Source organism: Arachis hypogaea, chromosome 9 (assembly GCF_003086295.3).
Source record: "Arachis hypogaea cultivar Tifrunner chromosome 9, arahy.Tifrunner.gnm2.J5K5, whole genome shotgun sequence".
NCBI lineage: Eukaryota > Viridiplantae > Streptophyta > Magnoliopsida > Fabales > Fabaceae > Arachis > Arachis hypogaea.
This window is the reverse complement of record NC_092044.1, coordinates 108762029-108785757: the sequence shown is the minus strand read 5'-3', so window position 1 is coordinate 108785757 and position 23729 is coordinate 108762029. Positions and strand designations below refer to the sequence as shown.

General features: G+C 34.2%; 2 protein-coding genes across 3 annotated transcripts; one reads left to right on the top strand and one right to left on the bottom strand.

Annotated features, from left to right (window-relative positions):
- Window positions 1-11928: 11928 nt before the first annotated feature.
- Window positions 11929-12893, bottom strand: LOC140175207 (secreted RxLR effector protein 161-like). Its single transcript, XM_072202152.1, has 2 exons — window positions 12813-12893; window positions 11929-12345 (listed from the first exon to the last, which is right to left on the bottom strand). Exons 1-2 carry the CDS (start codon window positions 12891-12893, stop codon window positions 11929-11931), a joined length of 498 nt encoding a protein of 165 aa, XP_072058253.1.
- A 4763-nt stretch (window positions 12894-17656) lies between these two features.
- LOC112711617 (uncharacterized) lies at window positions 17657-19488 on the top strand. 2 transcript variants are annotated; one of them, XM_025764311.3, is made up of 5 exons: window positions 17657-17879; window positions 18312-18391; window positions 18486-18887; window positions 18972-19018; window positions 19100-19488. In XM_025764311.3, the coding sequence occupies exons 2-5, from the start codon at window positions 18346-18348 to the stop codon at window positions 19280-19282; spliced, it is 678 nt and encodes a 225-aa protein (XP_025620096.1). In that variant the 5' UTR covers window positions 17657-17879; window positions 18312-18345; the 3' UTR covers window positions 19283-19488. The 2 variants fall into 2 exon arrangements, with proteins under 2 accessions (XP_025620096.1, XP_025620097.1); XM_025764312.3 differs by having other exon boundaries at window positions 17737-17879; window positions 18492-18887.
- The last annotated feature ends 4241 nt before the right edge of the window (window positions 19489-23729 follow it).

Here is a 23729-nt window from a genome sequence, read left to right as displayed (position 1 = left end):
CTGCAAAGTAGGGAGGCGTTGGAAGTATGGGCAAAGTAGTCGACAAAAGAGCATGGATAGTGGGCCTATTTTGGACTTTGTTTACGCCCATGTAACAGTGGGCTGATCAGGATCCAAGAGGTGCTCAGCAAACAGACGGTAAGAGGGGAGACGGGCCGAAGTCGAAGAGCTGAGGAGTTTTGGGCTTTGGGATATGCAAGGACACGTGTCCAAAACTCTATGTATGATTCCGTACGGAATGCATTAGCATATTCCTCACGCACATCCACAGAAGCTTCATGGTTTGGAGAACTTGGCTTACACACTACCACAATCCATTGCCACTAACATTTAGAATTTGAATACAGAATTATTTGGGTGCTTGTTAAAGCAAAAATTTTTCAGAACAATGATGTGCTTTAAAACACTTGATATAAAATAAGACCAAGGAGAATAAAATGGTATAGAAAAGATTCAGAATTCAGAAAAAGTTGTGGTTCATTCTACATGTAAATATTAGGCTAATTTTTTTAGTAATAAAAAAAATTATGTATAATCCAGTATCATAGTTAATTGATATTGTTTTCTTATATGAATTTTAATTATTTATTTCAAAATAAATAAATAAGACTCTCAGATTTTTTAAAATTGAAGATCAAATTTTCATAGTATACAAATTAAAAGGTTTAATTTGTAATGAAATAAAATTTTGTTCGATGTAAAGTAAATTGGAAAGTCTGATTTGCATGTTTTTAAATATTTTCAATGTTAAAGTACAAATCTAACCCTCAAATTTATATATTTAAAAATTTTAAAATAAAAAAAATCAAATCTAACTCTCAAATTTGTAAATTAAAAGAAAAAAAATAAGTGATATCCAAACAAAAAAAACCACCAAATATCCACATTATTAGAAGATATCAGCTGCATTTCAACACGCAAAAAATAAAAAGCGTAAATATTATAGTCTTTAATTTCGTATGCTTTATCAATTTTTAGGTCACTATATTAAAATTAAGCAGTCCCAAGTTAACTTGCGCCGTTTGAAGAAATTCAAGTTATCATCTGGTATTTATAAAAATGACGTTCTATTAATATATACTGATGAAACAATATACAAGTCTACGAAAAAAGGAGAAACAATGAATAACAAACTGGAATAAGGTATGGAAGCTAGGATGGGAGAACATGATGATTACCAGAACATGAAAACAATTTTTTGATCCGTCGAATCAATTTATTCTTCATTCCTTAGTTGTTGCTAAATAGGTTTTGAAACTTCGAACCCTTGGAAATGCAATTAGATTGCTATGTTAGTGAAGGAAGACTTGATACTGAATTCTTGATATATTATACATATGCAAATGAATTCAAGGATAGTTGTTTTTTATGTGGTGGGAAATTTTAGATGTTGAATTGGTCTTGCTTGCAAGAAAGAACTTTTGCAATGAATTAACATCTTGTAGTGTAAGTGAAGGTGGTAGGGTGTTGATTTGGAAGGAAGTTGTAGAATTATCTTCAAACTAAAGAATAAAGTGATGTGCCTAAAATCAGAATCTAAATGGATAGGTGAAATTGATCGGACGTACAACGCATATCATCATCAATCCAATTCCCTTTGAGTTCTTCTAAGATTTCACGATTTCACAATTTTTTATGTGCTATTAGCAAGATATAATTATCTGTCAAAGCTGTTAATAATATTAGAGACAAATTAAGATAAAATAGATGTAATTGTACATTCTGAAGCACCACTAAACCTTGGATGCATGCATGCAAGGGCAGGGAACCTATTGACATTGGTCAATTTGGATAAATGTTATAAAACTTTATATTGCACTAGTTTGTCCCGCAAGTATATGCAGTTGCTGCTATTTCTCCATTACAAAACTTAAACCCAAAACTTGATGACTTGGTTATCACTAGTTGACAATGGATGCAATTATAGGGTTGTTTATGGAATCACCGTCCAATCTGTGAACAAGGGAGCTCCAAAGGTCCCCAAATTAGCAGCCTAATACAAAAATGAAGCCTGAAAACCAAGCATGAAGTAACATGTGTTGAAATTAAGATTGATGGTCTCAGTTTGGATTTAATAGGGATTTAGATATCTCATTTAAGAATAATAAGGACCTAGTTGTCCCAACAAACATTCGATTTTTTTTTGCAAATCGAAGGTGGTTCCATATCTAATGGTCTGGGAGCGAAACTCATTTCTCTTCTGAGTACCAGTTTTATTTTGCATCAAAATTCATGCCTTTGACAATGAACAAGAAGAAAGAACCAAGCTTTGCAAAAATTTAAAGTGAATAATAAAATTTAAATGTCTTGAATAAAAGGAAAATCTAATTAAATAAAGGAAAAGTATTTGAAAAAATAAAGTACAAATTGAAAGGTAAAGACTGGAAAGGATAAAAGTTGCTGAATTTAAAGGAAAGGAAAGGACATTACAAGAAAGATAAATTGCATGCAAAGAAAGTTACAGGGAATTTAAATGAAAAGTAAAGATATGGAAGGAACTCTTCAAAGAAAAAGACTCTGACTCAAAAAGTCGCTCGAGATGTGAGTGAGTGTGAGTGCTTTCTCTGAAAAGATTCCAACCTTTGTTCCTTCGATCTTTCACGTATTTATAGAAGTCTTCAATCAAATTTAGATATAACTTCCACGTGCGTTAATCCCTGAATAACTGTTCCCGCTCTCCTTGAGTGCCGTCTGTAACTGCCACTAACCATCTTCACTTATTAACTTTTTTACTTCTTCGATGGTTCTGGTTCACTCTTTTTTTATGAGTCCTAGTCGATCAAAATCCTCTCCTTCATCGATTGACCATCTTTGATGAATCCTATGTAGTTAATCTTCATTTCTTTTTTCAACACCAGTAACCTCTTCTTCGATCAGCTAACCTCCGTCGAGTCTACCTCTTCGATTTTTATATTTGCGTCAATCGATTAATAGAAAGTACCTAACGGAGTACTTTATTGGCTCCAATCCAAAGTTAATTCTGACATATATTTGGAGGTTTATCGATTCTAATATTTTAGCACATGGCAATGATCGAAGTCTAACTTGTCGAATATTGGCTTGTCAAAGAATTCAATAAAATCTTTATTGAAAATATTATTTTCGATATAACAAATGCCCCCTAAATATTTTATTTTTTGACTAGAAGGAAGAAAATATAAATACTTACTATTATTTAATATTTTCGAGAGCGGTACCAGTTATTTCTTCATCTTCTTCCTCAAAATTTTTCGCGACATAGTTAATCCATTTTTAGGAATGGAGTTTCAACTGCTTTACCTCGATCAGTTGAAGTAGAAGGAACACGATGCAACTGTCGACCATTTTGGTTATCATCAATTCGATCTCAAAAAGATGGTATTTCTAACATGGCTTCGACCAAAATAACTACATCGAGCCTGTTGCGGTTGATATTCTCTCATTTTCTCCATCACCAAACTCTTGTCAATTCTTGATCCATCCACTTCAATAGCTCTTCTTTGTCGAAACTGATCTTCAATGGCTTGATCAATTTGAAACTGACCCCAAATAATTACTTGATCAATTTCATATATTGTACAAATTTTCACAAATAATTACTTGATCAATTTTCATATATTGGTTAAAAAATCAGTTAGAGGATTATAAATTGAAAATTAATAGTATACTTTTATTCTGTGACAATATGAGTGCAATAAACATTTCTAAAAATCCTGTTCTGCACTCTAGAACTAAGCACATTGAAGTTAGATATCATTTTATTAGAGAACATATGCAAAAAGGTACTATTGATATTCAATTTGTGAAATCCAAAGAATAACTCGCTGATATATTCACTAAACCTCTGTGTGAAGATAGGTTCTGTTTATTAAGGAACAATTTGGGTATGTTGGATTTAAGTTTTGTTTAAAATTTGTGATTTTGATAATTTTGTTTGATTTTTGTCTTGTAGGAAATAAGGAGACAAATCTGGGAAGGTAGTGAACAAGTCAAGAAACAGGGGGAGACTGATCACAGGCATTACTGAACATAAGGCCTACCAAACTCCTTTGGACTTACTCCTTGACTCTCGCCTATTTTCAGTTTTAAGGGGGAGTTCATGTCAAATCAAAATTTTTTCCCTTACTCTCTCCCTTGATTCAAGGAAAAGATCTTTCAGTTACTTTTTTAATTTTAAAATTTTTTTTTATGATAACCGCTCCATTAAATGACCATTATTCTAATAAGCCTCTCTGTACTCAGTATTTAATGCGGTTGTAACCTCTCTCCACACTTATCTCTTCGGTCTTCTCTTCATCTTCTCACTCTATACTTCTTCCACCTTCATCATGAGAAAGAAGTTGACTACAAGAAGAAGTAACCAAACCCCTTCCTTCAAAATTCTTCCATCCTCTTCTACTCCTCCAAACTCACACCCATATTCGTATACATTTTGTCTCATCTTCTTCACCATCCCCCTCTTCACATTCAACCGAAGCCACGAGAAAGAAAGTCATTCATCAATGTACCTCCTCACGCAAGAAAATTGGAAAAGAGAAAGGACCTATGGCCGAAAAAGAAGAAGTGTCACAATCCTCTCCACCTCCTTCACCCCCACGGCGATCAACTCCTCATCCATTTGGCCGAAGCTCTCAGTGTTCGAAGGGATACATTCTTCACAGCACTAGAGAACCATCAAACTTGGATTCTCTAGACTTCAAAAATAAGTTCGATAAGAATCACTCTCACTTTTATCTGGCTTGGTTCACCTCTTGCGCTGCCTACGAGTTTCATTCTCAAGTTCTTGTTAACCGCCATCTATGTGCCTCTCACATAGTGAATTTGGAGACTCTGAATGCAAAAGAAATTGACTTCACTGCTCTTTTTGACTATCTCAAGTGGACTCCACTATTTAAGATTCAAAAGTCAGTTTATCCAAATCTAGTTTGCGAGTTTTACGCGAACATGATGTATCATGATGGAGCGATCCATTCTTATGTCAAGAAGGTGCATCTGACTTTGAACAGAGAAACGATTAGTGCTGCCTTAGGGTATACAGATGAAGGAGCCACAGCATATATGTCAGAAAGTGGGACTCTCAAGTTGAAATTTCTTATCAGATTGCCCTAACTCAAGTCTATGAAAATTTCTTTGCACTTGATGGGACTGTTCTGACTCATAAGACTCTTGGTCCAGTGAGAGCACTACTTCACCACATTATCAACAACATTCTGATGCCACAAAGTGGTTCCTATCAGAGAGAAACAGTTTGTGATACCGTAGTTCTCTTTGCTATTCTTACTTCCTCATCTATTTCCTTTGCATACTTAATAGTGCGACACATGTGGGAGTGTGTTCGCATTGATAAAAAGGTAAATCTGCCTTATGGTATTTTTCTGACATGTGTTTTTGAATATTTCATTGTTGATTTAATGAATGAGCCTGTAGAAAACAGGGTGTCTACCATCAAAGGAGGCGGAGTTTCTGGAAACATGAAAGGAAATAAGGGAAAAAGCTCCATGCACACCATGTCATCAGATAGTGATCTTGAAAGTCGTCCTCCTGAGCCATCCAAGCTTGCTGAATCAATCAAGGACGTTCTAAATGAGCTTTCAAATATGTCCAATTTGATGGTGCGCTCTTCTAAAGAAGCTCACAAGCAGGCCTACGAAAATGAAAAGGCCTGGAAAAAGTGTAATGAAAGGATTAACCTGCTGCTTAAGAGCTTTGAAAAGGACATGGCTCACTCCGACAAAGATGATGATCTCTTCGACTCTGGTGTGAATTTTTCTGATGCCTAACTGATTAGGCTCACTGCTGCCCACTCTTTTGGACAATTTCTAGTTCTTTGCTCCTTGCATTTAGTACTGTTTTTTTAACTGGTTGTTGATGGATGATTGTACTCGGCTACTTTGAACTCCTTTGTTTCGTTTATTAAACAAACATTATGCATATTCATCATGATGTTTTTCTAACTATTTTGTAGGTTCCCCTCTTGATGACAAAAGGGGGAGAAAAATAGAAAAAGGGGCTAATCTGTTATTTATTGCTCTAATACTCTCTTTATTGCTCTAATACTCTGCTTTCAGTTTCTGATGTTTATTGCTGATGATTATTACTTGCCAATTTTGTTTAATTTAATTTGTGGGATGAACTTTATGTTGCTGGATATTCTTGTTTGGTTGAATGGTTTGACAGGAAATATTTTTTAACAGGAATTATATGTTTTGACAATGTTGAGTTAAAGTATGTTGAGTCTTGGTTGCAATGTACTTTGAAAAGTACTCAGTCATACTTTATGTTTAATTCTGTGAGCAGAAAGTTATCTAAAAGATAACAAATCAAGTTTTGATATCTTAATACATCTGCTCAAAAATCAAAGTGTTCAACACTTTTTAATATACCATATGTTGAATACATTTTGGAATGTATTAAGCTTATTACAGGTAATGCTCCCACTAATAAAATAGCACATATTAAGGGGGAGCTTTGTAACAAATGGAAAGGGGGAGGATTCAAATCTTTAAGGGAGTACTCTTAATCCTTACCCTTTTTCAATTTAATTTTTAATAATGTTTGTCATCAAGAGGGAGATTGTTGAGTTTGGAAAATTTCAAATTCTTATGATGATCAAACATTGTTAAAAATATTAGAAATTATTAATTTGATTTTAAAGCTTCAAATTATTTGGTTAATAATTTCTGTTTTGTGTGCAGATTTTGGTAATTGGGCATAAAGCAATTTAAGGCCCAAATATGTTAAGAAAATATATTCAGTCTTGCACAAAAATTCTACATGACATATGGCTGAATTATTCATATGTTGGTTGGGCCAGAAAATTATTGAGCAAGCCCAATTAATCTTTGTTAAAAGACCAACAAGGCATGGTCCAAAATTGGAAGAAGAAAGAAAGCAATGATGCATGCTTTCCTCGGTTACCCACTCCCCTCTTTGATGGAATTCAAATTTAAATTAACTTGATTTAATTGCATTGGTAACAGGAAAGAGAAAGTTGAAATTGATTTGATTGCTTTTATTGCCACACACGTTACTAGGCATGGGGGTTTGAAAAGTGGAAATTTAACTCATTTTAATTTCTTTCTTTACTTCCATTGAAAGCTCTTTTCTCTCTTCTCTCTATTCTCTCTCTATGTTTCGGTCACTTCATCTGTCAGGAAAGAAGATTGTAGAAGCAAGTAATCAGAAGAATGAAACAGAATCTATGCACAAGCAAGAGGCCAAGGTGATGATGACCCTTGCAAAAAGAAGATCTACAGTATGGCATGGTTGAGATCTTTACCACTAATGGCAAGATGTAGTGAAGAAGTCTCAAGATTTTCATACCTAAAAATGGTAGCAATCCAATTCGGTCAGAGAAGAAGATCCATGTGGTATGGCTCATTTCTACTATTTGTTCATCCATCACAGAAGGTAACTACTGTAGCTACGTGGAGGAGGAAGCAAAAGTGGAGCAGATAGATCTGTCAAGGATCAAGTGTTCATCAAGGGTCTGAAATCCTTCTTGGGGACCAAGTCAAGATGGAAGACTCAGATTGATGAAACTTGATGAGAAGGGATGAGAGAGAGGTAATTTCTTGTTGGTTTTGCTTTCGATTTCCCTCTCTCCTCTCTCTGTCCGAACCGGTTTTAATGTTAAGAAGAAAAAGTTAGCTCGGTTGAACCGTTTCAACCTTGGAAGCTTCCCCTTCTATAATAAGGGTGAACGGCCAAGGATTGAGATAAGGAGTGAAAGCACAGAGTTCTCATAGCTACCCAAGCTAACAGAAATTCTTCTCCTTCAATGTGTTCCATTTTGTATTTTCTTTAGTTTTGTCTATCTGAGCCTCATGGTAAAAAAGATAAACAGTATGAGGTTTGTAAGAAAAAGCCAATGAGTAGAAAAAGATATAGTGTACAAAATTAAAGAAAAAGTCATAGATGTTCTAGAGGTCCTTTGTACATCTGTGTTGTGTATCATGATTCTGTGGGAATCTCCTTGCAAGTTGGGTTAGCACTTTGCAGTTGAAAACTTGGTAGGTGACAAAGTAAAGTTCAGGATTGAGGATAGATTCTGGACTTATCCCAGATAGGAAGGGTAGTTCCTAGGGAGAATTGGTGTATGTAATCAAGATGATTATAGTGAAATTCCATCATTGTTGTGATAGAGACTGGATGTAGGCTGCATTGCACTTAGCAGCTGAACCAGGATACTTCTTGGTGTGATTTTCTCTCTCTCTCTCTCTCTTCTACTCTATTTCTGATTCTGTTGCATAGGAGACAAAATTAAAAAATATCTCCTGACTAATTACGAGATAAAAAGAAAATGTCTTTTGACTAGTTACGAGACAAAAAGAAAAAAAATCTCCTGAAGCTTTTTCAAAGGGCAAAAAATAACTCTCAACAAAAAGTGGGCTAAGATTCAACCCCTTCTTCTTTTAGCTACTGATAACCATCAGAAAGTTGCAGAGAATTTAAATGAAAAGTAAAGACATGGAAGGAACCCTTCAAAGAAAAAGACTCTTGACTGACTCAGAAAGTCGCTGGGGATGTGAGTGAGTGTGAGTGTTTTCTCTGAAAAGATTCTAACCTTTGTTCCTTCGATCTTTCATGTATTTATAGAAGTCTTTAATCAAATTTAGATATAACTTCCATGTGCGTTAATTCTTGAATAACTGTTCCCGCTCTCCTTGAGTACCGTCTGTAACTGCCACTAACCATCTTCACTTATTAACTTTCTCACTTCTTCGATTGCTTCACTCTTTCTTGATGAGTCCTAGTCGATTAAAATCCTCTCCTTCATCGATTGACCATCTTCGATGAATCCTATGTAGTTAATCTTCACTTCTTTTTTTGACACCAGTAACCTCTTCTTTGATCAGCTGACCTCCGTCGAGTCTGCCTCTTCGATTTTCACATTTGCATCAATCGATTAATAGAGAATACCTGATGGAGTACTTCATTGGCTCCAATCCAAAGTTAATTCTGACATATATTTGGAGGTTCATTGATTCTAATATTTTGGCACTTGGCAATGATCGAAGTCTAACTTGTCGAATATTTACTTGTCAAAGAATTCAATAACATCTTTCTCAAAAATATTATTTTCAATATAACAGAATGGTTTAGCAACACGTAAAATAATGTATCGTTAATAAAACTTGATAGAAGAACATGATTCTTTGGTGGAAATTATAATTAGATTTTTTTTAATTGTGAGAAACAAGTGATCCTTTCATGAAATGGACAGAACTCATAGTAGAATTTTATTTTTTTTGGACATTATATTATTATTATACATGTATATATTGAGTTTGGAAAATCAATAATTGATTAAAATTTATGAACAAACATTATTATCTAGTTATCAATTGCTTGTGTAATGTATTTGGTTTAGTGTGCAGGAAAATAAATTAAACATTTTGGCCCAAGAAATAAATCATCAAGCCCACACTAACACAAACTTTGGTCCACTACAAGCAAACCAAATATTATGATAGGTCTCTAAACAAAATAAGAGAAAAGAAATCAAAGATGGCCCAAACTTTCTTAACCCTATTCGATCACCAACACCCACACTCTAAGAAACTTCAATTTCAAGTTCAATTCATTTTAATCTCACTTAACTTTCACCGTAAGTCAAAACTCTCCTCTTTCTCTCTTCTCTTTCTTTTGGTCACGTCACTCAACGAAGAAGAAAGAAGGAAATGGAAATTACAGAAGCTAAGGTATGAAAAAAGGCAAAAAAAAATTGTTTTTGAAGCTAAGCAAAAAAAAAGGGCTACAACCAAGAAGCTACTCTCTTGGTCTGAGAATATCAAAAGGGTTCTTTCCCCTTTTATGCTTCAGTAAGGTACCATAAAGAAATCTACCAAGCCTCAAACTCAAATCAAGCTACCATGGAGACAGTGGAGTGAAATATGGTCAAAAACTCATCAATGCTCAGAAACAAAATTTGGGGCCAAAATCAAGATCAACGGATGAGATCAATGGAGCTTAAAAAAAGTAGAGAAGGTAAGTTGCATGTCTCAAATTTGGACTTCTCTCTCTCCTTTGACCAAGCCGCTACATGTTCTGAAGATTGGAGAAGAAGACAGCATTGGGTTGAACTTATTCAACCTTGGAAGCTTCACTCTTCTATGATAAGGGTGAACGGCCAATGGTTGAAGAAATGAGAGAAAAACAGAGCATTGAGTTTAGTTTTCATAGTTACCTAAATTGTTATGAGTTCTTCTCCTTCATGGTTTACATGTTGCATTTTTTTCTCAGTTTAGTCTGTCTAAGTCTCATTGAAAAAGGAAAACATGGTGAGGTTTGTAAAAAAAAGTCAATGAAAGCTAAAAGGCAACGATTTAAAACTTAGAGAAAAAGCCATAAAATGTCTCAGATATTCTTTGTACATCTTTCTATTTTGCAAGTTAGGTTAGCACTTGGCTATTGAAAGTTAGGTTGAGTCCTAGTCAAATTCAAATTGGGTTAGAATTTGGATTTGTCCCAGATAGGATTAGGTAGATCCTAGGGAATAATTGGTGTTTGTAATCTTGTAAAAAGATAGTGAAATTCTATCATAATTGTGATGGAGACTGGATGTAGGTTATATTGCACTTAGTAGCTAAACCATGATATATCTGGATGTCACATTTTTTTCTCTACTCTACTTCTGTTTTAGGAGACAAAAAGTGGAGTCTCTTTACTCAATAAGAGAAAAAAGTAAAAATATCTCCTAAGTTCTGTTAATAATACAAATTGTATATTCAGAAGCAAAGAAGACCAAAATTCAACTCCCCCTTTTCTTAGCCACTGATAACTATCAGTATATATTTGCAAAATCCATGAAAAGCACGAGATATGATATTTTACCTTATTTTTTAAGAATTATATTATTTTATTGACTAAATTCATAGAAAGTCTGAGATATGATATCCAAATAAGTTATGTAGCCGGTCAAGGAAATTACAAACTAAACTAAGTAATAATTAAGGAATTAAACCCCTTTTCTATTGTTATATTTTCAATTTAAACAGTTTGCACTTTATTGATTAAAATTTGAAAATTGACTTTTAAATTTTAGTTCTATTAGACACATCAACTCTTATGCAAACATTTTGAAAAATATATAACAGATTTTGCTAACATATCACGTTAGACTTCTGAATTAGACTGTACTTTGCTGAAGTGAATAGTAATGATTTGTTTAAGATAACTAAACTCTTGCCTAATAGTTAAAATAACATCACTTTACGGGGAGATGAAATGCGCAATTTGTCAAATTCATAGTTGGGAGACATTGAAAAGAGATATATACTTGAATGAAAGCTCTAAATGTGAAAGACCCACAAACCAGAGGAAGAGAGGGTGAAGTTGAGGGAACTAACAATTTTAGTTCTCACTCAGCTAATCTAATGACTTTTTGACTAACAATTGATTATATACACTAACCTTGTAACTAACTATCTGTACTACACTAGTATATGCGTATTACTGCTGTACTCACTCTTTGTATATGTATGTGCCTATTACTACTGTACTCACTCTTTGTATATGTATTAGCTTATTACCCAGGTGACATTCCCTTTAAGTTGTCAAGTCTGAAAAGTTGGCAACTTACAGTGAGAGTTATATAAACATGTCCTTGGGATTTACATAAACCTTCTCAAAGAAAAAAAAAATATAAACATACAGAGACTCATAAAATGAAAAGAAAAAAAACTATGTTCATACAAAGATCATACATTCCCCCTTAAGTTGGGATAAAAAATGTTGAGCAATCCCAACTTAGCATAACTTGATTTGAAGGGTCCTGGAGCAAGTGCCTTTGTGAAGATGTCCGCATTTTGGTCTTTGCTAGTGATAGGCAAAAGCTTGATGAGCCCATAATTTATTTTCTCTCTTACCACATGACAATCTACCTCAATATGTTTGGTACGCTCATGAAAGACTGGATTGGCAGCTATATACCTTGCAGACTGACTATCACATTAGATTGATGGATTTGGTGATTGGAACATGCAGGTCAGCTAGAATGAATGAGATCCAACGAGCTTCACATGTCGCAAGTGCTAGCGCTCTATACTCCACTGCAGATGAGGATCTAGCCACAATTGTTTGTTTTTTACTCTTCCATGAGATAAGCGAAGTGCCTATGTAGAAGCAGTATCCAGAGACTGATCTTCTACTATCTAGACATACTGCCCAATCTGCATTTGAGTAATCGGAAGGGAGCAAGTCTGAGGAGGCAGAAAAGAAGAGACCTGCTGCGGGGGTATTCTCCAGGTATTTGAGAATTCGGAGAGCTGCACTATAGTGGGCAGTGGTAGGGCAGTCTAAACAATGGCTTAACTTTCCACCGTGAACGAAATGTCTGGCCGTATTGTTGTGAGGTAGACAAGTCTGCCAATGAGGTGTCTAAAAGCCGAAACGTCTGAGAATGCTGGTGCTAAATCCTTGGCCAGTTTGGTTGGATAATCCATCGGAGTTGTGGCAAGCTTGCATTTGATCATTTTGTATTCAGTGAGCAAGTCCAAGACATATTTTCTTTGGTGAACCGCAGCACCAGTGCTTTATCTAGCTATCTCAAGTCTCAGGAAGTACTTTAAATTGCCAATATCTTTTATTTTGAATGCTGCATGCAATTGTTGCTTGATGATTTTGATCTCTAATTGGTCATTCCCTGTAAGGATTAGGTCATCTACATAAAAAAGAACATTAATAAAAGCACTATTGTTTGATTTAGTGAATAAGGAGTAATCATGTTTAGACTGTGAGTAGCCTAAGCTCAAGAGTAAAGAGGTCAGTTTGACATTCCATTGCCGACTGGCCCGTTTGAGGTCATAGAGTGACTTGGTTAATTTGCAAACCATGCCAGGTTTCTCCACGTTGAGGCCTGGAGGTAAACTCATGTAAACTTCTTCGTCTAGATCACCATGGAGGAAAGCCATATTGACGTCGAGTTGCTGAAGCAATCAACCCTTTGCTACTGCTAAGGCTAAGAGAATCTTGAGTGTAGTCATTTTTGCAATCGGGCTGTAAGTATCAAAGAAGTCAAATCCTTGTCTTTGATTGTACCCTTTTGCTACGAGCCTCGCTTTATGTCTCTCAATGCTGCCATCGGGTTTCAATTTCAATTTGAAGACCCATTTACAACCTATTGATTTCTTGCTTGGAGGTAAAGGAGTGATCACCCAAGTCTTATTTGTATTCAAGGCTTCCAGTTCAGCTGAAATAGCATCCCTCCAACAAGATTCGGTCACAGCTTCTTCATAATGTTTTGGCTCAACGGATGATATAATACTCACAGAAAAAAGTTCTATGTGTAGTTGAAAGATTATGATATGATAAATGGTTAGAAATAGGATACCTACAATTGGTTGTGGTTGCTGTCTCTTTGAAAGTTTGCATGCAATAAAAATTCTCTAAATGAGCTGGTTTTCTTTTTATTCTTTCAGATCTCCTAAGGGGTTGTTGTGAGTGAGCATGATGAGATGATGCAATGCTATTATTATTATGTGATGATACTACATGTGATTGGATGGGAGGGTTGAAAGAAATTGTGGCAGGGATATGAGGCAAAGTGGTTTGGGTATATGTGAATATGCCATCAAAGTTAAGTGATGCATGAGATTTGTTGTAAGTCGGATCTAATGATGCCAAAGGAGATGTTGCAGTATTACTTTCTTTAAAAGAAAAAATATTCTCATAAAAAACAACGTCTCTAGATACTAGCAATTTATTATTGGTGATGTCAAGTAATAAGAAACCTTTTGTGCCTTCTTTGAAACCAAGAAATACACACTTTTTGGCTCTAGCATCTAATTTAGTCCGATGAGCTGACAGTATGAAAATGTATGTAAGGCACCCAAACGCTTTGAAATTTTCAAAAATTGGGGTTTTGTGATAAAGAATCTCAAAGGGGCTCTTGTTATCTAGTAAATTGCTGGGAATTTGGTTGACAATTTGAGTGGCATATACCGCTGCCAAGTCCCAGTAGCAATGTGGAACACAAGACTCATACAAGATTGCTTTGGTGACTTAAAGCAAATGTTGATACTTTCTTTCAATAATCCCATTCTATTGAGGATTTTCAACACAAGAGGATTGATGCATAATTACCTTTGACTTGTAAAACTCATGCATTTGAAATTCTTTTCCATTATCAGATCTGATGCATTTAACTTTTTTTTCAAATTGAGTGTGAACAAAAATTACAAATTGTTGAATTAAAACTACTACATCAGATTTCAAATTCATTGAAAAAATCCATGTATATCTACTATAATCTTCTACTATTGTTAAAAAATATTTGTTTCCCTTGGTAGAAATAACATTGATAGGACCCCAAATATATACATGAATGAGTTCAAATGAAGATTGAATTTTAGAAAAAACTGTGAGAAAAAGGTTTTCTTTTATGCTTAGACAGGTGACATGAATCACAAGGAAGAGCAGCAACATCTTTATTAAATTTGAACTTTAAAACTGTGGGATACAACTGTTGTATGGAATACAATTTATTAAATGGAATATGACCTAGTCTAATATGCCAAAGTGCTTGATCAGTGTGGTGTGTGACTGGTGAAGCTGTTGCTGTTTGTATGGACATAGTTGTGTGAGTGTTCAATTTCTTGGTATCTGATTTTATTGCATAGAAACCCTCAGTGAATTTAGCTGCTCTAACATCTTCATTGTATGGTAGTCCTGTATCTCACAACCAAATTTGTTAAAAATAAATTGACAATCAATTGACTCTATTAATTTTGAGACTAAAATCAGATTTAATGCAAAAGATGGAATGTAAAGAACATCAGTGAGATACAATGTATTAGAAATTTTGACTATGCCAGAAATCAAAGTTGTGACGATGCTTTTGTTTGGGAGCCTAACTCTAACAGGATTGATTATTTAATGTGAATGAAATGCAGCAAAAGTATGTGAAACATGGACCGTGGCTCTTGTGTCAATAACCCAGGATTCACTATTCTGTGACAACACTATGTACATGATCACAGAATGAACTGCATCAGAGGACGTAGGGTCTGTGACATTGGAAAGGTTGTTCATATTATGAGAAGTGGTGGCTCCATGGTGTTGGAGCAGTGTTAGTAGAGCTTGCTTTTGTTCTGGTGTAAATGAGGCTTGGGAGATACTACTTTCTTCATTGTAGATATCAATAGTGTCACTGCTTTTCTCATCAGTTACCTCAGCAGTGATGTTGTTGATGTTATGGGCTGTATTGGCTTTGAGGTGCGAAGGAAAACCATGCTTTCGGTAGCAATTGTCCACTAAATGTCCCTCTCTGCCACAAAGTGAGCATTGCCTGGGGGTGTTTCTTCCTCCATAACCTCTTCCTTTGCCACCTCTACCATCTCTTCCACGACCTCTGTCTCTAAAGGAGGTGTGACTATTTTGATTGCTGATTGTATTGATTTGCAAGTTGAAATTCATGAGATCTGAACTGGAAGTTTGTCTCTCTTGTTGTAACAGCATCAAGAAAACTGTATCTATTGGTGGGAGGGGTTTCATCAGCATTATGTTGGATCTGACTGTGGTGTATTGTTCATTCAATCCACGCAAAAATCTAATAACAAATGTATCATCTCTATAGGTTCTGACAATGGAGGAGCAATTGCAATTCGAGACACAAATGCACGTGGAAAGAGGTCTATAATCCTCTAATTCTTCCCATATGCTTTTCAACTGTGTAAATTAAGGTGTTATGGATAGGTCACCTTGCTTAATCGAGAAAAGATCCTCTTCAAGTTTCGCAATCCGGAACACATCTCCTTGGTAAAATCTCTTCTTTAAATCTTCCCATAAATTGTTAGCCACACCATTTCAAATCACACTATTTTGAATATCTGGCTGAGAGACAAATTGATCCAAGAAACTACCATCGTATTACACCTTTTCCATGCTTCATAAGTTGGATCGGTTTCAATCGATTTTGGGAGAGAACCATCAACAAATGCGATCTTGTTCTTCAAAATTAAGGCTCGCAGCATCAATCTTGACCATGAATTATAATTCTTGTGATTTAATATTTCAGATATGAGGGGGTTACTTGGACTGTCACCAGGATGAAGAAAGAACGGGGATGAGGGATCCATGATAGGATTAGCTGGAGGATGAGAAGAATTTGCCTGAAAGGTGTTGATATGAGCTACCAGATAAGCTAGGGCATTGAGATCGATGCCACTGGGTGCTGGTTGTGTGTTAATCCATGGCTTGAAATTCAGAAATCAATGAATTTGAGAAATTAATGCATATTCGGACCTTCTTTTCTTGATCTCGTTGATCAGAAATGCTTCGTTTCAAGATGTGTGGTGTGTGAAACTAGACAAATCTCATCAATCTCTATGCTATGAGTTCAAGAAAGGAGGAGAAAATAAGAAGGGAGAAAAAAACTGAATAAAAAAAAGAAAAAAAATCAGAGAAAAATTGTGAAATTGTGAAGAGAAGAAACGGAACAGAAAGAGTGATCAAAGTGATTGCAAGCGGCACTCGCTCACCGCACCATGTCAAATTCATAGTTGGGAGAAATTGAAAAGAGAGATAAACTTGAATTGAAGCTCTGAATGTAAAAGACCCACAAACCAGAGAGGAGGGGAGGGTGAAGTTGAGGAAACTAACAATTCTAATTCTCACTCAGCTAATCTAATAATTTTTTGACTAACAATTGATTATATACACTAATCTTGTAACTAACTATTTGTACTACACTAGTATATATGTATTATTACTGTACTCACTCTTTGTATATGTATGTGCCTATTATTATTATACTCACTTTTTGTATATGTATTAGCTTATTACTTAAGTGACACAATTCAAAGGGCATTTAACCCATCTTCCATATGTATTTTCAAGTTTAAAAAGAACCCTTATTTCCCACACAAAATTACTAGAAACCCTAATTAATTGGTACGTTTTTCTCCAAAACGAACTAACAAAATTATGAAGTGAAGCGTTATTGGCAACATTGTAAGGTGTCAACAGAGTTATATTAATGGAGGTTCAAAGACAAAAATTGAATTGGTGTGGTCCTCTTTTCTCAAACTTTATTTTTTCATTTTTAAATTCGGCATTATTCTAAATTTATTGTATTATGATAGTTTTGATTATGTAAATTAGTCTTATAATATATAATTGGTAGTAGTAAAAATTAGTTTTTTAATTTTTCAAAATTACCCATAAATTTTGTTGTCTTTTTCCCTCTAGCACGTTACTAAGCAGTTAAAGATTGACTTATATCACTCATGATTTACTTTCTTGTCTTAAGATTAACTGTTTTTATTAGATTACGCAATGGGATCCATTTAAATGGTAACGTTGTTTTGATGATTAGGCAGAAATTTAATTATCCCAAACAAATTGTTATCATCTACTTCAATTAAGTACAGTCTAGTTTAAAAAACTAATGTAACGGTCGATGTGTCTAAGAGAGCTGAAATTTTGGGAGAGTTTTGTCATTTTTTAATCAAGAGAATGTAAATTATCTAAATTTAAAATAGATAAAAGTCAAAAAAAAATTTTATGCACAATTAAATCATAAATTTTAATATTACGATTAGGAGATATAATATATTATTTAAATAAATATATCAATTGTATATTAAAATTAATTACTAATATAAAATACATATTAAAAATAAAATATGTATTTGTATAAATATATACAATTATAAAGTAGCTCTCTAGCTGATTTTGGTAAACAGATTATTTAAAAGAAAATCAAAGGACAATAATGTAAAAGCGCTCATGTTACCGTTGAAACTCCATTGCTTCAAGACACCGCTTTCTTAAACCCTTCTTTCAGGTTTCAACTTTCACGAGTTCATCCAATCCCAACAATAACCACAGAATAGCGCAAGACAGAAAAGAAAAGACGAAATTCAAGAATCAGAGTCCTCTTTTTGACTATCAAATTTGTAAGTTTTCATCTTCTACTTACTTTTATGGCTATCTGCAAAAGGGGTTTCTTCTCAACTTAAGGGGCGTAAGCAGACGCAGAAAGCGTTTGGGATTCAAGATCTGGTGGCGATAGGTCAAGGATTCTAGTTCTGTTTGTAGCAATAATGATAAAATGAGGAATTTTCACTGTTTTATTTTAAATTGTACCATGGATAATGGATTGATACCAATGTCCAATTCTCTTGCTCTGATCTCAATACCGGAAGTAGAATAGGGTTTCTCCTTTCCTTTAAGGAAAACATTCTCCTCAAGCAACTTAAGGGCACTGATTTATTTTGCATTTCCAGTTTTAATACTTAAAAAGATTTCATCTGTGGTGTCAAATGATGGTTTGGTGTAGAAATGCATTATCTAAGATGGCTTAACCCCTCATCGACATATATATGCAGGAACTTTGATTGAAGATTGTTTAGAGTAACATAGATGGCAGCAAGAATTGAACGATTGGTTCAAGACCGGAACCTCAACGGTACTGTTATTGTTCCACTGGTTTCCAGAATGTTGCATTACAATCTCTATTGGTGTTTAACGTTTGTAGGCTAATCCTTGATGGTGGCATGCAGGAGCAGGAGCAGGAGCAGTTTCCGGAAAGGCCAAGAAATTTGGGGCTGGTGGTGGAAGAAAACCACTTGGTGATCTATCCAATGCAGGAAAGCCCATTAATCAGGCTGGTGGAAAGAAAGCCCTGGATGTCTCTTTTAATCGGCATTTGAAACAGATTAATGCTTCTGAGAAATCTCTCACCGCTAGAAGGAAGGCCCTTTCTGACATTTCAAACTCAGTGGTTGAGCCGCATGTTCGGGAGATAAGGGGTAAACACAGCCTGAAGCCACTGAGAGAAGAACCTCTTGACCATAATGCCATTGCTGAAGAACGGATGTCGCACAATCATAAGGAGTGTATCAAATCCAAGTCTGGAGCAATGGATGTGCATCATTTTTTGAAGATGGTTGGACTTGAGCACGGTAATTGTTATATATGTATTCTCATACTGTGCATTACTGGCTGTAACTTGGTTTATTTATTCTTTGATTTCATAATTTTATCAGATTCGGATGATGATTTGACAGTTTCCACTGAACTGCATAAAATGAAGGTTTGATTTTGAAGCCTCATAATTTTTTCCCCTCTACCATATCATGTTTCTCGCTAACTATATGTATTACCACCATTGCAGTCTGAAAGCGCTCGTATAGAACTAGAGGAGGTGCCTGAGGTGTTCCCTGGGCTTGACTGTGTCTCTGCTCATCCTGGCTCTCCAGAACATTGCAATACTCCAAAATTGTCAAGTTGCGGCACAATGTGGGATGAATTTGAAGTCGATTTCAAGTTAATAGAGTCACCTAAGCTGAAGCAATAGGTGTTCCTTTTCTGAGAAGATCTTAACTTTTGTTAAAAGTCTTGTTTGTTAAGAATTTGATATGTTTTCTTTCTTTTTGTCTTGTTATTTCAATGGCACTAACTAGTGACTATTGATTTTCATTCCTGAGAGAATGATGCTGTGTATCATCCAAGTCTTATTACAAAATTCTCAAGGCAAACCAGAACTAAGTTTTTACTCCATAATGAGTCCATATGATTATATCTTTCCAGTTTTTTCTATCATTCATTATATTTGGGTGAAGTGACAGTTAGGTCTTTGAAGTTTTCGATTAATTATTGTAACGTGTCTATATATGAAAGATTGCCCGATAACGATTTTTGGAATAAAAACTTCACCTGTTTTGATAGGATTAGTAATAAATAGAGTAGTTAATAAATGTTATACAAAATGAAAACTCAAAAGATAATAAATGTTTGATTATCCAAAATTTAATTGTTTTCATGCTTGTGGAAGACTTAGTGAGCCAACAAAGACGACGGGAGGCAGCATATAAAAATAAGGTTAAATATAATTTTGATCCTTAAGGTATAAGTCGAAAATTTTATTCGTCACCAATCTTTTTTTGCATATCAAAATCCTCCCTAAAGTTCAACTTGATTTTAAAATTACTTTTCGAACAATTATATTCCTATAGTCTTTAAGGGCCCGTTTGGTAAGTTTCAAAGGCTATTTTTTTGAGCTTTTGACTTATGAAAAATAGTAGTATTAATGTCTAGTATAATTTTCAAAACTAAATTGTAACTTTCTAAGAAGTTATTTAAGTACTTATAAAGAAGTTAAAAAAATGAATTCTCTCGTAATAAAAAGTTTTTTTTATCACACTTATTTTAAAATAAGTACTTTTAGAACTAAAAAACCAAATACAAAATAACTTATTCATATAAGTTACTTTTAATATAAATATTTAGTGTTTAAACTATTTTTTCAAAGAAACTTAATTAAACTGTTTATCCAAACTAGGCCTTAATGTCTGATGTTGACTTTTTAACAAATAATAATAATAATAATAATAATAATAATAATAAAGGGGCCTTGTTTGAAGAACATAACAACATCGTTTTCTTCGAATGCTCAAAGGAAAGAAGAAGAGCTAGGATTCAACAACGATGAGTCCATGCATCCCAGAGTTCAAGATCTTCACGATTTCGTTCTCCTGCACATAGTAAGGAGTTGCTATGTGGACATGAAGAGAGGACAGTTCTGCGAACTTCCTCAACAAATGAAAATTCAGGCCAAAGATTTCGAGGTTACGTCTACTATAAGGTACGTTCTTGATATTATTTTGTGAATTAGTGTTTGGGAATCTTAGTCTTTCTATTTATGGTGTTGGGCTGTCACATGTTCAGGATGGATGTGATTTTTTTTCGTTGGGTCGAAGCCTGGAGGAACACAACAAGATACTGAAAATTGCAAGGACTAAGAGAAAAATTACAAACTTAAAAGTAAGATTGAAGGATAGTGAATAAAAGCTTAAGGTTGTCGCTACTTTAGGGATAGTTGAGTGGATTGGTTTTATATTTTTGTTGCTGCAGAATCCATATAAGTTAAGGCAATCATATGGAGTGCACCTACATTTTTAATGATTAGTTAGGCTATTTTAGGAGATTGTTGTGTTGGATTGGTAAATTTTTAGGTAAATTTGAGATCTTATAATAGTTTCATGATGTATTGTTTGTGTCACTGTTTGAAGTTATGAATGAAATTGATGTTAACGTTTCTAAATTTAAATCAAAATCTCAATATAATAATATGTAAGCATGAGAATTATAAATCTAGTAATGACCCATTGGTCAATTTGAATTAAAAACAACTTAAAATTTCACAATTCAACACATAGTTTAAACAAATCTAAACCCAAACCATAATTTACACTGGTCCATGCCACTTAAACAAAAAACACAATTCAACACGACCAAAGACAGTTAAAGATACTTAAACACCTAAAATCAAATAACAGTAATCGAAACGTTGGACAAAATATTATTTCCTATTGAGTAACCAAATGATAACCAAAATAACATAACAAACAAAATCTAGAGATGTCTCCAAACTCTAAAAGGTAATTTTGCCATTAGATTGATCTTTAGTGGAAAAATATGTGGTGTACCAGTCTGGATCTCAGTTAGTTGACTTAATAATTGTTTCTTCTTGTAGGATCCTGTTGCTGCTACACTTTTGTTTTTGGTCAATGGATAGCTTGAAGGTGTTTTAGGGTTGGGCTGAGCTGCTATAGCACCTAATTTCTTGGATTGAATTGATGCATTATTGGGCTGAATTGCTAGAGTGTTGGCCTCTACTGCTGCATTAAGCCAGTTTTTTGTTGTCATTGGTTAAGTAAGTTGTGAGAAGACTTTATTTCTCTTGTTCTCTTTATTAGCTATTTGAGTAGGTGAGAATGATGTCTTTCTCTCTCTTTTAGAAGTTTTGGTAGTTTGTTGTTGTGTTGAGATTTGGGCTTATCAAGGTCATCAAATTTACAGAATCAAAATTAAATACATAAGCAAAAGGTGAAATATATACATATAAGCAAAGTAAACACTAGAAGATAGGCACATACATTCTCTTTAGACTTTATGCAGTCCCTCTTATTGTGTCTTACAGCATTACAATTAGAGCATTTTTAAATTTGACCCCTCTTTGATAAGTGATTTTGGCTTTTGCTCTCTCTTCTTCTATGACCTTGCTTCTTCTTCTTCTATGGTCTATGACTTGATCTCCTATACAGAAGTGGTATGACATCATCATATTGGGTTCTCTTCTATAGACCTAGTCCATTTAAAGAGTGTCTCACTTCTTAGTAAGAGTGTATCACTTCCTATTAGCATTTTAAGTAAGCATCCTTCTTGTGGTAGTCATCCACATAGAATTTCAAGTCCAATCCATTGAAGTTAATGTAACGAATGACATAAGGACATGGAATTTCACTTATTTGTCACTTCATGCAAGAACACTCGGAGGCAACAAGATCTACAATAAATTTATCTAATCCACACATGATCTCATATTTATTAGCAGCTGACCAATATGACCTCCAAACCCTAGCTATTCTTGCCCTTTTCTCTAGCTTCTTTTTAATTATAGGCATTATACTTTTTTGGTAATGCTGAATTTTATTCCTATTGACAGTTTATCTAGTAATGAGATACACTCTAATGTCCTCTAACATAGTTACAGTAGACTTTTCTTTAGTCTCTATTATCACAACATTAAAACTTTCACTCATGTTATTAATAAGGGTATTACATTTTGAATGAAATGTAAATCTATATCAGGGTTAAAACCTAATTTAAATGCTGTTAAAATGTCGAAATGCTCTCTCATTAACCGCTCTCATCATTTCGTTCTCCCACTCTCTCTAATGTGTTACTTTTGTACATTTTTACATTCTGTTCTTCAACTCCAAATCAAAAAAATTTTTCTTGAAATTGTTATACAAATGTCTCATGTAAAATTTGTTATCGACCCCTAATATGACATCTTCAAATGCTGGTAACAAAACCTATGAAACGGATGTGAGCAAGCATTTGGAAGCAGATAAATCATTGTAATTAGTTTGAAACTTTATTAGTTATGAAAGCACAACAAAAATATATTAAATTAAGTTGAACATTTTAAAAATATAAACTAATAATTTTTAAATAATAATTGAACTTTTTATATTACGAACATTTAAAGTATGTATCATCAACTATATTTTTTATTTATTTATAAAACAAAATATGCGATGATTGGTTTAAATTAGTCTTTGTCTCTTCCATTAAATGTATTGATCGACTAAATCCTCAAAGTGATCCCTCAGATTCATCGCTTTCATTATGTTAGTTTCTCGAATTTAAAATTATCTATACTGGTCCTTGAGATTTGGTCTTGGACACCATATTACTCGCTGAACCTTTTTTAGTAATGAATCAGCGAACTAAATGTTGAATTAGCTTTGACTTATCACGCTGGACACATGGCTAAGCAATGTTGTTTCATTTGCCACTTAAACAAAACAAAAACGAAAAGAAGAAGAATTTATCTGATATGCAAATCGTTATATCTCTCTTTATTTTCCAAAACGACTTTATTTTTACCTTATTTAAGAGTTAAAACGAAAAAATGCTATTTAGCTATATGTCTAACATGGCAAGTCAGAGCTAACTTAGTATTCTATTGGTTGACTCAACGTTAAAAAGGATTCAGAGACTAATATAGTGCCTAAAACTAAATTTTAAAAATCAGTATAATAAATTTTAAATATGAAGAACTAAAATAATAAAAGTCGTGAATCTCAAGTATCACTATGAGAATTTAATCGTATTGATTAGGTTTGATTAATTAGGGAATAAAACCCAAAATAGTCCCTGACAATTATCTCGAAAGACAACGAGGCCCTTAACAAAAAAAAACCCAACCCGGCTCTCCTGACAATTACCTCGAA